Source organism: Sinocyclocheilus grahami, unplaced genomic scaffold (genome assembly GCF_001515645.1).
Source record: "Sinocyclocheilus grahami isolate Dianchi unplaced genomic scaffold, SAMN03320097.WGS_v1.1 scaffold334.1, whole genome shotgun sequence".
Lineage (NCBI taxonomy): Eukaryota > Metazoa > Chordata > Actinopteri > Cypriniformes > Cyprinidae > Sinocyclocheilus > Sinocyclocheilus grahami.
In genome coordinates, this window is record NW_015505513.1 from 239,368 (window position 1) to 254,609 (window position 15,242).

Genomic DNA, 15,242 nt, shown 5'->3' on the forward strand with positions numbered 1-15,242 from the left:
GAGTTTCTCTGACCTCATTATGGATATAAATAAACTCTGGTTTTGGACTGAAATTTCAGCAGGAATTCGTTTATAAACCTTCCCGGTCTAACACTTGGCTTTATCTCTGTATAGAAAACCAGCCCACACAATGAAATCTCAAAATATTTGCAATAGATATGCTATGGGGGTGTTTGATAATGAATACATTGAGATATCATTTATAATTAACCATGGAATCTCACATTTCCATACTCTCAGCTCATGGATCAGATATTTATAAAGGACTTTATATAGCATACAGAGATCTGAGAGGTGATGGCTCTACAGAGACACAGATGGTGATCTATTTACAACTTTTAATCTGGAACTTAAAGTTTCCCACGTGTTTTGGACTGCTACACTTTGTTCATAATTAATCATGCACATAACACTGATAACAATGAAGACTCCTACTTAAACCTAAATTTAGTCTTTTATTTATAAAACACTAACTTGTAGAATGATATCTTAGAAAGTTTTAGAAAACCAAGACAAAATATCAGAAATGAGACCAGGGTTGCTCAGCCAAAACATAAATGAGATTTTATAGTGTGAGCTAAACGTGGGGGAAAATGTGTATATTTTATTTATACAACTGATACAGTTTTAGAATAGTAACATACTGTATGTGTTTACAAAGAGACTTAATTGTGTTGTAAAAGCTCTTTGACTCAGAAAAGTACATTGGGAATCTCCATTTAGATTGTAAAGTTCATCTGAGCTTATTGCTTTTGACCCCTGTCAATTTTTAAGGCCCAAGCCAGAGGCATGTTCACAGATGAAGGCTTGATAAAACAGTTTTTCATCTCAGGCTGACATGCAGGGCTCTTGGAAAGTTACTGGCAGGTACAGTGGGATTCCATTTGTGAATTATATTATTTACTGGCTCAAGTCACCTCATGTAATAACAACTGAGAAGATGATTAAACAGGCTGTAATAATGATAACCGCACCATCACCCATCAAACAATGAGTGTACCTATTTACATAGTTACACCACAGGCTTTGGCTTATGGTTGTCTTTATTGTCATATAATTCTTGTATAGCCAAAGTATAGCTGCAAGCATGGGCAACTGTAGGCCCTAGATGAGTTCAGGCCCTTATGAATACGGTTTTGCAACTCAGAGGAATGTGTTTTGCTTTTAGGTTGTGAGTTTAAAACTTATATGATTTTTTTTTTCTAATTCAACTTTATTTTGTGATTTCAGTGACTAAAGGAAAGACATGGTCTTGTTGTCAGTTTAAATGTTCCAACATATAAATCACTGATCAAGGACGTTTGAGAAAGAATATGTCCACATAGTGTAACGTTATTAAGAGATAATCAAATGATTTTAACTTCACAACGAAATTAAATTCATGTCTAAATTCATGTCACTTCTTACCAATTCAATATGATTTTTTCTTAAATAAATAAACAAACAAACAAACAAACAAACGCTTTGGACAGATGAAACATCTGCCATAAAGCACCTGTAATGTCAGACATCTTCAGAGTAAGATTATGAACATGGGTCTCAAGATTCTGTCAGTATGTGGATATGGGATTTTTAACATTAAAATGAAGTTATTTCAGCTATTATATCAAATATTGTGATATTTACCATGATTATATCTCCTCATTAAATAAATAAACTTTAGATTTTTTTATTAGTGCCAAAAAGTAGTGGACATGACATCAAAACAGGAGCATTTGCAATTTGTGTAAAAAATAGATCACTCTCATACAATAAATATTTAAATAGTTTATGATTATTATTATGTTTTATTACTTAATATTTTTGTTTTTAATTTATATTAATAATTACTATTTATGATTGATTTTAAGATTGAAAGTCTGGAGATGGGACAAAAATAAACGATAATTTCCATAATTATAGGGATAGTCAGCGCCGTCCCAAGCTGATGCAGGGCCCGGTGCGAGGTCCGTTCCGTCCGTCAGCCATTGACTTCCATTGATTCATATTATGGAAGTCATTGGCTACCATCAACTGTTTGGTTACCAACATTTTCATACTCAGCAGAAGAAAGAATCTCATACAGGTTTGGAACAACTTGTGAGTGAGTAAATAAAGACAGAATTGCTGTCATAACTGTCTCTTTAAAAGACATTCTGAAACAAAACATATGATGGAGACCTGGTAAAATGTTTCTAAAACTATTTTAATATGACCTTCAAGTAATAAAAAAATGGAAGAAACACCCATACAGAAGTCATCACACATCTAAAAGTAAAATACTCCAGATATGGTTATGTAGGCTACATTTCTTATTCGACAGCTTCCTCTAGTGGAACAGATAGAAACATCCTCCGACACGACGACGACAGCGGCACCCAGGCAAGCAAGCACTATCTGATTCAACGCCGCGACTCTTGCTCCTGCTGCCCTGGACTACAGGCGCCTCTCTCCAAGGTTGGACACCTGAAAAACACACCCTCTCTGCGTTTTCGGTGTATAATAGTGCTTTTTAATGACTTGCTGGTAGGGCTAAGCGGTCGGATGGTTTATTGGGTATTTGAGAATGCATGATGAGAATGCATTTGAGTTTTATTTCCAGTAAGGATATATAATACAGAACATGGCGCTGATGAAACTGACAGGGTCTGTTGTGGAAACAACATTTATGTCCTTTTATTCTGCAGTGCCATCTTTGCTCTTTGGCCAGCAGACAGTCAAGCTTTGCTAACAGGCAGCACGCGCTTTTCACGATGTGGCATCTATAGCTAGTACATTATTTACATGCATGACATTATTACATAACCATATTTGTTCAGAATGATGTCAATATCGAAATGATTGTGGAGTATTATTGAAATGGAGATCATATAAGAAAAAATACTGAAATAACATATTTTGTCGTTTAATGTATCCTATTATGCTTTATTGTAACTCAGACAACGCTGGGGAAAACACACACACACATAATTTCGACCAATAGTAGCCTACGAATGATTTAAAATATTAATGAATTTAAATGAGCGATTTTGTAATTTATATTTAGTAAATTATTTTTGAGGTCATTGCTGTACTAACAATACTACACTAGATTCCTTTAGATGACAAATGACTCAATTATATATTTTGAACCACATCCATGATAACCTGAACAGAGATGTATTATCTACTGTTATGATGAGCCTATATCATATGATTACATGTATGTTTACTTTCAGCATGACAGTGGCGTAACAAAAGTATTACTTTCATCAAAATTGATTTGACATATTGTAAATAAATTAAGAAGAACTGAAAATGATAAAGTATATTGAGCTATTGGTTGTTGCCGTACATCTGAGCGCAATTAGACCATGAATAACTTATTTGCATGATGAATTATTTAGTCTCCTTTTTCCTGTTGTAGGCTGACTGTAACCCAATGAGAGCCCAGTGATGGGTAAGGAGAAGCTCCATATCAACATCGTGGTCATTGGCCATGTGGATTCAGGGAAGTCCACCACCACCGGCCACCTCATTTACAAGTGCGGAGGCATCGACAAGAGGACCATTGAAAAGTTTGAGAAGGAAGCTGCAGAGGTATAGCAGTCCAAATATGCAAGACCAAATAGATTTAGCTACAATTTGTTGCAGTGTTATTATTAATGCATAACATTTTTTCAAAGAGGCCCACTGTATGTAAGATGACCTACTTAAGCAATATCAAACAAGCAAGAGTGCTGAGCTACTAAATATCAGCACAAATCACAGATTGTGAGTTTGCTTTATAAATGATTCTATAAAGTATGTTTTCAATTGTTCACCCAAAAATGTTCTGAGAATGTACTGACCCTCAGGCCATTCTCATTCTGATGGCACCCATTCACTGCAGGGGATCCATTGGTGAGCATGTAATGCTTAATTTCTGAAGAAACAAATGTATATATTGGATACTCTATATATTAGATGGCCTGAGGGTGAGTACATTTTTAGTTTTGGACAAACTATTCCTTTTAAGTTCACACAAAAATATATATTGTGTCATCATTTAAAAGGTTAGTTCACCCAAAATATACTAACATTCTGTCATTAATTACTCACCCTCATGTCGTTCTAAACCCGTAAGACCTCCGTTCATCTTCGGAACACAAATTAAGATATTTTTGATGAAATACGAGAGCTTTCTGACCCTCCCATAGAATATCCACTGAACGTAAACAGCGTATGCTATTCTGTCAGCTGCGTCACATGGATACGTTGTTTTCGTTCAAATCAAAGCGCAAACAATGTAGAAAATGTATCCGTGTGACGCAGCTGACACAGAATAGCATACGCTGTTTACGTTCAGTGGATATTCTCCAAAATGGCACCAGGGTGACGCGGAGGAGACGAATTGTTGAATAAAGTAGTTATTTTTGTTTTCTTTGCGTACAAAAAGTATTCTCATAGCTTCATAAAATTACGGTTGAACCCCTGATGTCACATGGATTATTTTACCGATCTCCTTGCTACGTTTCTGGACCTTGATCGTGGTAATTACATTGCTGTCTATGGGAGGGTCAGAGAGCTCTCAGAATTCATCAAAAATATCTTAATTTGTGTTCCGAAGATGAACGGAGGTCTTATGGGTTTAGAACGACATGAGTGTGAGTAATTAATGACAGAATTTTCATTTTTGGGTGAATTAAACGAATGTTCTCTGTCACATAAGATGCAATGGTTATTTTCAGTCCATTTTAATCCATACACAAGACTTATCTTTACACACAGTCCGGGGACAATTTAGAATGTTCAGTTAACCTAACCTCCAATTTGATTGGCCAAGCAGTGTTCCAACAGTATTGATATTTAGTGTTACAGCACATTCTTGTCATTGTATGTATCACTTCACTGGTATTTGTTTATGGCATATGCCTGAAAGTTTGATACTACTAGTAGGTGAAGAAAAAATACAAACACAACATATATGTTTGTTTGTTTATTTCTTTACACCAATCCAGCATCTATGGCTATATTCATGGCGAGAACCAGTTAATCCATACACAAGACTTATCTTTACACACAGTCCGGGGACAATTTAGAATGTTCAGTTAACCTAACCTGCATGTCTGTGGGAGGAAACCCACGCAGACACAGGGAGAACATGCAAACTCCACACAGAAAGGCCTCCCGTCCTTGCCGGGGCTCAAACCAAGGACCTTCTTGCTGTGAGACAACACTGCTAACCACCAAGCCACTGTGCCGCCCCTTACACAATATATATAAAATATATAATATACTGTATATAGAAATAGACCACTAATAGGGCAAAAGAAATTAGTAATTTCTCTCAATGTTTTTGTCCATACAATGAATGTCAACTGGGTCCAATGTTGTTGAAACACTTGAAACGTTCCTCAAAAAATATACTTTTCTGTTCCACATAAGAAATAAAGTCATACAGGGGGTGTTTAAAGGGTTAAGAAATTCAGTTGCAGGTTTTTCTCTAAACAGATATATGTTCTTTACCTTTCACAGATGGGAAAAGGCTCTTTTAAGTACGCTTGGGTCCTTGACAAGCTAAAAGCTGAGAGAGAGCGAGGCATCACCATTGATATCTCCCTGTGGAAGTTTGAGACCAGCAAGTACTATGTCACCATCATTGATGCTCCAGGACACAGAGACTTTATTAAGAACATGATCACTGGCACCTCACAGGTTTGTATGTAAACACATAACAATGCCAATCAGTATTTTATGAAGTATTTTCATAATCTTAAACATTGCATTTCTTCCGATACAGGCAGACTGTGCTGTGTTGATTGTGGCGGCTGGTGTTGGAGAATTTGAGGCTGGTATCTCAAAGAATGGCCAAACACGAGAGCACGCTTTGCTGGCATACACCCTGGGTGTCAAACAACTGATCGTGGGTGTCAACAAGATGGACTCTACGGAACCCAATTACAGCCAGAAGCGCTATGAAGAGATTGTGAAGGAAGTCAGCACTTATATCAAGAAAATCGGCTACAACCCCGATACAGTGGCATTTGTTCCAATCTCTGGATGGAATGGAGATAACATGCTGGAGGCCAGCCCAAACGTTAGTATCATATTGACTACAGTTTTATATATTTCAGATTATTAATAGACTCAATAGTTCTAGATATTTAAAGAGCATCATTTAGCTTTTTACAAGCCAAACTATTATTCATTAATTTTAAGTTATTTTTAGAGATTAAATATGTCCTTCACTGTTTGCTTTACAGTCAGTACTGTATATATAAATGTAATTCATGTAATTTATTCCAGTTAGACCAAGCTAAATTTTCAGCAGCCATTACTGCAGTCTTTAATTTCAAATGATCCTTCAGAAATCTGCTGATTTGCTGCCCAAGACAAGAAACATTTATTATTATTATCAATGCTGAAAACAGCTGTGCTGCTTTATATTTTTATGGAAACTGTGATACATTTTTCAGAATTTGTATTATAAATTCCTTTACTGTCAAATTAATTTCTTTCCAAAATGTTTTTCTCCTTTGTAACTCCTAAGAGGTTCCAACCATCCAAACCATTCCAAACTGTTACATGTATTGGCTATAATAATATGTTTTCTCTGTAGATGACCTGGTTCAAGGGCTGGAAGATCACTCGTAAGGATGGGAGTGTCTCTGGGACGACTCTGTTGGAGGCTCTGGATGCCATTCAGCCTCCAACCCGCCCCACTGACAAACCCCTTCGCCTCCCACTGCAGGACGTTTACAAGATTGGAGGTAAGAAGACACCGAAATTGAAAGGCTCTTAATAAGGAACCCACATGTTTTCATTTCTTGTAAAGGTATGTGACTTACAAATGACTTACAGTTGTCTATGCAGAGCTGGGGAGATTACTTGAAAATTGTAATCCGTTACTGATTCCAAATTACATGACAAAAATTGTAGTTTGTGACGTAATCCATTACATTACACATTTCAGGTAATATAATCAGATTACTTTTAGATTACTTTTGACATTACTCACTTATCACATTGATTTAAATAGGATAATCTTGTAACATTAAAAATACTTTTATTTAATTTGCTTTTTATTTAACTTCTTTTGGACTGATGCATGCAACACCCGCTGAGTGGCATTAAAGAGCTTGAAAGATCAAAGACCATTTTTTATATAACTCCGACTGGATTCGTCTGAAAGAAGAAAGTCATATACACCTAGGATGACTTGAGGGTGAGTTATTTATGGGCAATATCACACGAGCAATAAGTGCAATATCACACGAGTGCAAATGTGATACTGATCTTATACAACAGTTCAGTAAGAAGTTAATATTGTTATTTTAGACGCAATGTTGTCTGTTTTGCTCAATATTGTCAATGAAAATATAAAGACAAACCAGAACTATTCGTCTCCGAGCAACTCACAGCGGCATTTCATTTCTTAATGCACGATTTGAACGAATTGGGTGAACCATTTGGCACGAACCATAATGTCCACTAAACTGAAAGACTTTCTGAGAGTCTGTAAGTGGTAGGATATGTTAGAAAGAAACATTTAAAAGATGAAAAAGAGGAATTAGGATAATTGATAAATTATGAATAATTTATTGCTATTGAATGAATAGTTGAACCATTGGCCATAGGCGCGTTGGAATTGATGCGGCGCTGTACAGACCGATCAGTGAATGATAGGGATGGGCGTATCGATCCTGAAGTATCGATATATTGATACTGATGCGAGTATCGAAAGTATCGATACTCAAACAAAAAATATCGATACTAAGGTGTGTTTTATTTACCAGTGATTTTATTTAACCAAAAAAACGAATGCATACAGTATGCATTGAATTTGACAAATAACCTTTGTTAGCAAATAATTGTGTAGGATAGAACTATTTTCCTTCTCATCTGAACACACGCAAATGTTGCAAGACAGAACCAATCAATCACAGAGGCGCTATTGAATGAATAGTTGAACCATTGGCCATAGGCGCGTTGGAATTGATGCGGCGCTGTACAGACCGATCAGTGTATGATAGGGATGGGCGTATCGATCCTGAAGTATCGATATATTGATACTGATGCGAGTATCGAAAGTATCGATAACGTCTCGGTTACGTATGTAACCCTCGTTCCCTGAAGGAGGGAACGGAGACGTCACGTCCATTCACTCACTTCTGACAGTGCATGCAGCCCAGAACAATGCTTATCAGAGGACAGAAAAAACAAACTGAAAATGTTTGTGCATTTGCATTTATTTAAATTGAATGTTAAAAGTTCAAATTGATCATGTTCTATTCTGTAATGTTAATATAAATCATACACGTATCATATCATGTCAGAATAAAAAGGTTGCATTTTATGCGTGCAACAGCCTGTCACTTGCAGTCCCTTATGAAAATGAACCATGATTTTACTAAGTGACCGTAGTTCAAGTAATAACCTTTGTTAGCAAATAATTGTGTAGGATAGAACTATTTTCCTTCTCATCTGAACACACGCAAATGTTGCAAGACAGAACCAATCACATTCACTCACTTCTGACAGTGCATGCAGCCCAGAACAATGCTTATCAGAGGACAGAAAAAAACATATATGTTTGAGTTATTTCACAATAAACAAACTGAAAATGTTTGTGCATTTGCATTTATTTAAATTGAATGTTAAAAGTTCAAATTGATCATGTTCTATTCTGTAATGTTAATATAAATCATACACGTATCATATCATGTCAGAATAAAAAGGTTGCATTTTATGCGTGCAACAGCCTGTCACTTGCAGTCCCTTATGAAAATGAACCATGATTTTACTAAGTGACCGTAGTTCAAGTATATTGTAGATTTCCATGGTTACCACTTCAGTAAACATATTTTAACCATGTGTAAACAAGCATATAACCTAATAAGTTGCAATTAAGGCATATTGAGTGTTAAAATATAACGTTAAGTGGGTATCATTATTCATTTTACTCTTAGTAAGTTAATTTAATACATTCCATAATTTAAAATTTTAGTTTAGACGTATCGTATCGATATCGACGATACTGGCGTTTAAAAGTATTGGTATCGTATCGAAAACAAAATAAGTAGTATTGCCCATCCCTAGCCGTCTGCTCTCTATATCTCTCGCGGCACTTTGATGTCACACACCGATCGGTCTGATGGTGATGATCCGCTTCAAGTCGAACAAGCCTAATGATTCAATGGACCAATCACAAAGAACCATTTACTGGGGAAGTCGTGGCCTAATGGTTAGAGAGTCGGACTCATAACCCAAAGGTATCGTACCGAGTCTCGTACCGGCAGGGATTGTAGGTGGGGGGAGTGAATGTACAACGCTCTCTCCCACCTTCAATACCACGACTGAGGTGCCCTTGAGCAAGGCACCGAACCCCCAACTGCTCGTGGGTATCACTATTCATTTTACTCTTAGTAATTTAATTTAATACATTCCATAATTAAAAATTTTAGTTTAGACGTATCGTATCGATATCGACGATACTGGCCTTTAAAAGTATCGGTATCGTATCGAAAACAAAATAAGTAGTATTGCCCATCCCTAGCCGTCTGCTCTCTATATCTCTCGCGGCACTTTGATGTCACACACCGATCGGTCTGATGGTGATGATCCGCTTCAAGTCGAACAAGCCTAATGATTCAATGGACCAATCACAAAGAACCATTTACTGGGGAAGTCGTGGCCTAATGGTTAGAGAGTCGGACTCATAACCCAAAGGTATCGTACTGAGTCTCGTACCGGCAGGGATTGTAGGTGGGGGGAGTGAATGTACAGCGGTCTCTCCCACCTTCAATACCACGACTGAGGTGCCCTTGAGCAAGGCACCGAACCCCCAACTGCTCCCCGGGCGCCGCAGCATAAATGGCTGCCCACTGCTCCGGGTGTGTGTTCACGGTTTGTGTGTGTTCACTGCTGTGTGTGTGCACTTTGGATGGGTAAATGCAGAGCTCTAATTCTGAGTATGGGTCACCATACTTGGCCACATGTCACTTCACTTCACTCCTGAATGAATCAGCCATTTGAACGAATCAAATGAATGAATAAATGACTCGATGACGTAATAATTAAGACATTTACTACCACCTACTGACAGTTTTAGTTTATTATTTGGAGTATCATTTCATTAAAGAAATAATTTCATATTTCCATAGTAATAATAATGAAATTAATAAAATTAATTATTAAAGGTATAATTCACCTACCCAAAAATGACAATAGTGTCATCATTTACACACCCTCATGGTCCAAAAGAGTATATGTAATACATTTAATCAAACAAAATATTTCTTGCTGAAGCTACTTTTTGTAATTTCTGTTTGATGTTTTACACAACAATGACTTTAAATGATCTTTTGGGAGTAATTTCTCAGCCAAATCTGATGTGCGATTAATTTGCAATTAATTAGATTAAAAAATGTAATCGCTTACCAGCCCTAAAAAATACAAAAAGAAAGAAAGTATATTCCATTCGTTGAAATTAACAACATAAATTAAAATAAAAAATAAATAAATCATTTTAAATGAACAAAAATAAATAAAACACTTCCTAAAAATGTCATATGACCATTAACCAACGTCAGAGAACCGTGAACATGCATATGCAATACTTAATTATTAAATATTTATTTTAAAATCTCATGGGTACTTTAAGTAAATATATTAGATGAAAGATGTTCAGATGACAAAAAAGTTTGGGAATGCCTGCATTACATGTAAATAAGAAATAATGTGAATTTGTGCATTTTAATGTGTTTGAAAGACAAATGCCTTCCAAATACATTGAAATAGATGGTTAAATAACCTACTGAGTGATAATTCAGATACATATTAATGTGTTCATCAATAGTTGATGCAACATTGAAACACTTGAAATGATTTTTGTAAATCCAGTGGTCAAATGCTGTGTAGCCACCTGACTAATGACTTTCTGTGAATGTCCACAAAACTGAAAGACTTTTTTGAGAGTCTGTAAGCGGTAGGATATGTTAGAAAGAAACATTTAAAAGATGAAAAAGAGGAATTAGGAGAATTGATAAATTATGAATAATTTATTTCTATTGTATGCATAGTATGTAATTATGTAATCCATAAAAAAGTAACTGTAGTCTGATTACAAGTATTTTAAAATGTAATGTAACCTAATTACAAGTACTTAATTTTTGGAATCTGATTACGTAACCCAGATTACATGTAATTCAGTTACTACCCAGCTCTATGTCTATTGTATTTTAAGAGATAAAATAACTGAGATTGCAACTGATATTTAGTAAGTTATATATTTAGTAAAATGTCACTCTTTTACCATTGCGCTCGATACATATTAATGTGTTCATCAATAGTTGATGCAACATTGAAACACTTGAAATGATTTTTGTAAATCCAGTGGTCAAATGCTGTGTAGCCACCTGACTAATGACTTTCTGTGAATGTCCACAAAACTGAAAGACTTTTTTGAGAGTCTGTAAGCGGTAGGATATGTTAGAAAGAAACATTTAAAAGATGAAAAAGAGGAATTAGGAGAATTGATAAATTATGAATAATTTATTTCTATTGTATGCATAGTATGTAATTATGTAATCCATAAAAAAGTAACTGTAGTCTGATTACAAGTATTTTAAAATGTAATGTAACCTAATTACAAGTACTTAATTTTTGGAATCTGATTACGTAACCCAGATTACATGTAATTCAGTTACTACCCAGCTCTATGTCTATTGTATTTTAAGAGATAAAATAACTGAGATTGCAACTGATATTTAGTAAGTTATATATTTAGTAAAATGTCACTCTTTTACCATTGCGCTCTTTTTGTTACTATTTAGGAATTGGTACTGTGCCTGTGGGACGGGTTGAAACAGGCATTCTGAAACCTGGCCTAGTTGTGACATTTGCCCCTGTGAATGTGACCACTGAGGTGAAATCTGTGGAGATGCATCATGAGGCTCTGTCTGAAGCTCTTCCAGGTTGATTTTTGTAAATCCAGTGGTCAAATGCTGTGTAGCCACCTGACTAATGACTTTCTGTGAATGTCCACAAAACTGAAAGACTTTCTGAGAGTCTGTAAGCGGTAGGATATGTTAGAAAGAAACATTTAAAAGATGAAAAAGAGGAATTAGGAGAATTGATAAATTATGAATAATTTATTTCTATTGTATGCATAGTATGTAATTATGTAATCCATAAAAAAGTAACTGAAGTCTGATTACAAGTATTTTAAAATGTAATGTAATCTAATTACAAGTACTTAATTTTTGGAATCTGATTACGTAACCCAGATTACATGTAATTCAGTTACTACCCAGCTCTATGTCTATGGTATTTTAAGAGATAAAATAACTGAGATTGCAACTGATATTTAGTAAGTTATATATTTAGTAAAATGTCACTCTTTTACCATTGCGCTCTTTTTGTTACTATTTAGGAATTGGTACTGTGCCTGTGGGACGGGTTGAAACAGGCATTCTGAAACCTGGCCTAGTTGTGACATTTGCCCCTGTGAATGTGACCACTGAGGTGAAATCTGTGGAGATGCATCATGAGGCTCTGTCTGAAGCTCTTCCAGGTGATAATGTGGGATTTAATGTGAAGAATGTCTCAGTCAAAGATATCCGACGTGGGAATGTTGCAGGTGACAGCAAGAACGATCCTCCACAGGAGGCAGCTAGTTTCACCGCACAGGTAAAGGTCTTAGTTTGGTGTTTTATAGTGTTATAAAACCTTCTGACACAATTCATGATTTAAAATATAAATTATCTAGATACGCCTGTTAGGGTCTACACTGAAAAAATGGTAACATCTTAAATAACTGGTTTTATTCAAGTCCAAATTATGTAACATCATTGGATCAGACTAAATACATTATTTTAGACCAACGAAACTCATTTCTATGTGTTAAATCAGGTAGAAATAACTCTTTAAGAAAATAATTACCACTTTTTGCAGTGTAACAAATAAGATTTATTTTAAAATCTTTTCACTGTTTGACATTACAAACTATTCACTGATCCACTTTCTGCTCTGGTCAGGTGATCATTCTGAACCACCCAGGTCAGATCAGTGCTGGTTACGCCCCCGTGTTGGATTGCCACACTGCTCACATTGCCTGCAAGTTTGCCGAGTTAAAGGAAAAGATTGACCGTCGCTCTGGGAAGAAGCTGGAAGACAATCCCAAGTCCCTGAAGTCTGGGGATGCTGCTATTGTAGATATGATACCAGGCAAACCCATGTGTGTGGAGAGTTTCTCTGAGTATCCTCCTCTTGGTAAGGGTCATATATTAATTTGGATTTTAAGTTATGTATCTTCATTATAAAACGCTTGACTTTATTACCAAATTCACTCCCGCTATAAACATGCATTAATTTTTCAAGTGCTTTTTATAAGAATATTTCACTGTTTCAGTGCAGTGAACTTTCTATGGTGGGCATAAATTATAATAATTAATAATATTTGCTTAAAGTTTTATTTTTGAGCATTTTGGATTGTATTTGTCTGGACAGTTTGAGGTAAAACACTGTGATAAGAGAGAAGAGGGAAAAACAGGAAAAGACTTTGAGCCAAGAATGCAAACTTGGCTCATTCAAATAATGCATAAACTGAAAATCTTAATAGGTCTAAAACAGGGGTGTCTAAAACAGTGCATTTTCATGGGAGAAATTTAGTCATATCAATATGAATCCATGTGGTCAGATTCTATAGTGGAAAATCTTTTGCCCTCAAGTGAAGTTTCCAACCGTCAAAAACTTGATGGCGAAAGATTTTCCGCTATAGGTTTCTCAGAATCTGAACACAAGGATTCGTATTGAAATGACTGAATTTCACCCATGAAAACTCACTGGACATTGATAACTGTAACTGCGCCTTAAAATGTTTGAAGTAAAATTAATTAAAATGTAATGTGAAAGTATACACTGCATATGTACATAAAAAGACATTAAAAAGGTGTGTATAAATTCAATAATATGGTAGTAAATCTTTATTTAATAATGGACTTAAAATGTAATAGTTTTATGCCAGGGTGTTTCTTGGTCTCTCTCCTTGATTTATAATAATAACTAACTTTTATTACTATTTTTCGGATGATCTTCATTTCCCAGGTCGCTTTGCAGTGCGCGACATGCGTCAAACCGTAGCAGTGGGCGTCATCAAGGGGGTTGAGAAGAAAACCTTGACATCTGGGAAGGTCACTAAATCTGCCCAAAAGGCCCAGAAGAACAAATGAATGTTGTGCTGGGCTGCGAACACTCGGGTCAGCCACACCATCCCTCCTCTTCTCAACTCCATAAACAGAGCTTGGTTAATTATCACAATGCATCGCAAAAGCAGAAGAAGGAAAAGTAAAATTTATGCCTGCTTGACAAAGATTACAATAGTGATAATATGTATATTTATGTTTAATTGTATTTTCTGTTTGAATTTTCAGTCTTCGTTGTGGTATTTGTTCTATTGTTAAATTGTTCTAAGCACTTTAAGCAAATATGCCTCTAGTGGGAGTGTTGAGTAAGCTTTGTTTATCCTGTAGCTTGTGTGCAATATCTAAACCCTCTTGCTAACATTGCTTGTGTAACCTTGCTTGCAATAGTAGCTAACTGTTCCAGCTTGTAGTCCAACAGCTATGAGATTTTATGTTAGTCTGTTATGTTAGTTTGATGTGTTGTGACATAGCTTTATAATTGAAGTTCAGTGTATTTTTCTGTGTGCATGAAGCTAAAGTAGCTAGCGCACTTTACTGTCTACCCTGACAGCGCTCTGAACAAGCATGGGCCATCTTGTTTGCACTTGCACTCATGTACTTTAACGGGAATATGATTCTCCATTATCTAATGTATGTCGGTTCATAACCAGAAATAAAATACATTTGAACTCTGATGCCTGCTTCTAAATTACTAGACAAAGAAAAAACAACAAGAAATTTTCACAGACATCTTTGATGAGGCTTTTGTATTTAAATCATTTAAATCATAATTCATGTATTTAAATAAAATATTTAAGATATTTGAGAGCTCTGACACCAATATTCAGTGCTGGTGCACATGCTAACAAATATTAAATGGACTAAAAACAATTAACTACAAAAAAATTATAATAATAAATATATAATAATTATTAGCAATTATAATAATTTATAATAACCAACTATAATAAATTATTTTTGTAAATATATAATTATTATTTATAATGTATATTGTATAATGATGTATATATACAAAACTAATTAGATTTTAAGTTGGGCTGTGTGAAATGTGGTTGCGGTGTGATCAGAGCTAAAAAAAAAAAAAGACAAGTAATAAAA

General features: G+C 35.4%; 1 protein-coding gene across 1 annotated transcript; it reads left to right on the forward strand.

Moving 5' to 3' along the window:
• Positions 1 to 2,355: 2,355 nt before the first annotated feature.
• Positions 2,356 to 14,793, forward strand: eef1a1b (eukaryotic translation elongation factor 1 alpha 1b). The gene is made up of 9 exons (XM_016295327.1): positions 2,356 to 2,436; positions 3,386 to 3,558; positions 5,476 to 5,655; positions 5,741 to 6,037; positions 6,560 to 6,710; positions 11,775 to 11,915; positions 12,515 to 12,630; positions 12,978 to 13,212; positions 14,047 to 14,793. Exons 2-9 carry the CDS (start codon positions 3,415 to 3,417, stop codon positions 14,169 to 14,171), a joined length of 1,389 nt encoding a protein of 462 aa, XP_016150813.1. The 5' UTR covers positions 2,356 to 2,436; positions 3,386 to 3,414; the 3' UTR covers positions 14,172 to 14,793.
• Positions 14,794 to 15,242: the final 449 nt, after the last annotated feature.

Coding starts and splice junctions, on each gene's coding strand:
- eef1a1b (XM_016295327.1), top strand. CDS start 3,415: ATGGGTAAGGAGAAGCTCCATATCAACATCGTGGTCATTGGCCATGTG. Junction 6,711..11,774: donor GGACGTTTACAAGATTGGAG/GTAAGAAGACAC, acceptor GTTACTATTTAG/GAATTGGTACTGTGCCTGTG. Junction 11,916..12,514: donor TCTGTCTGAAGCTCTTCCAG/GTTGATTTTTGT, acceptor AAGCTCTTCCAG/GTGATAATGTGGGATTTAAT.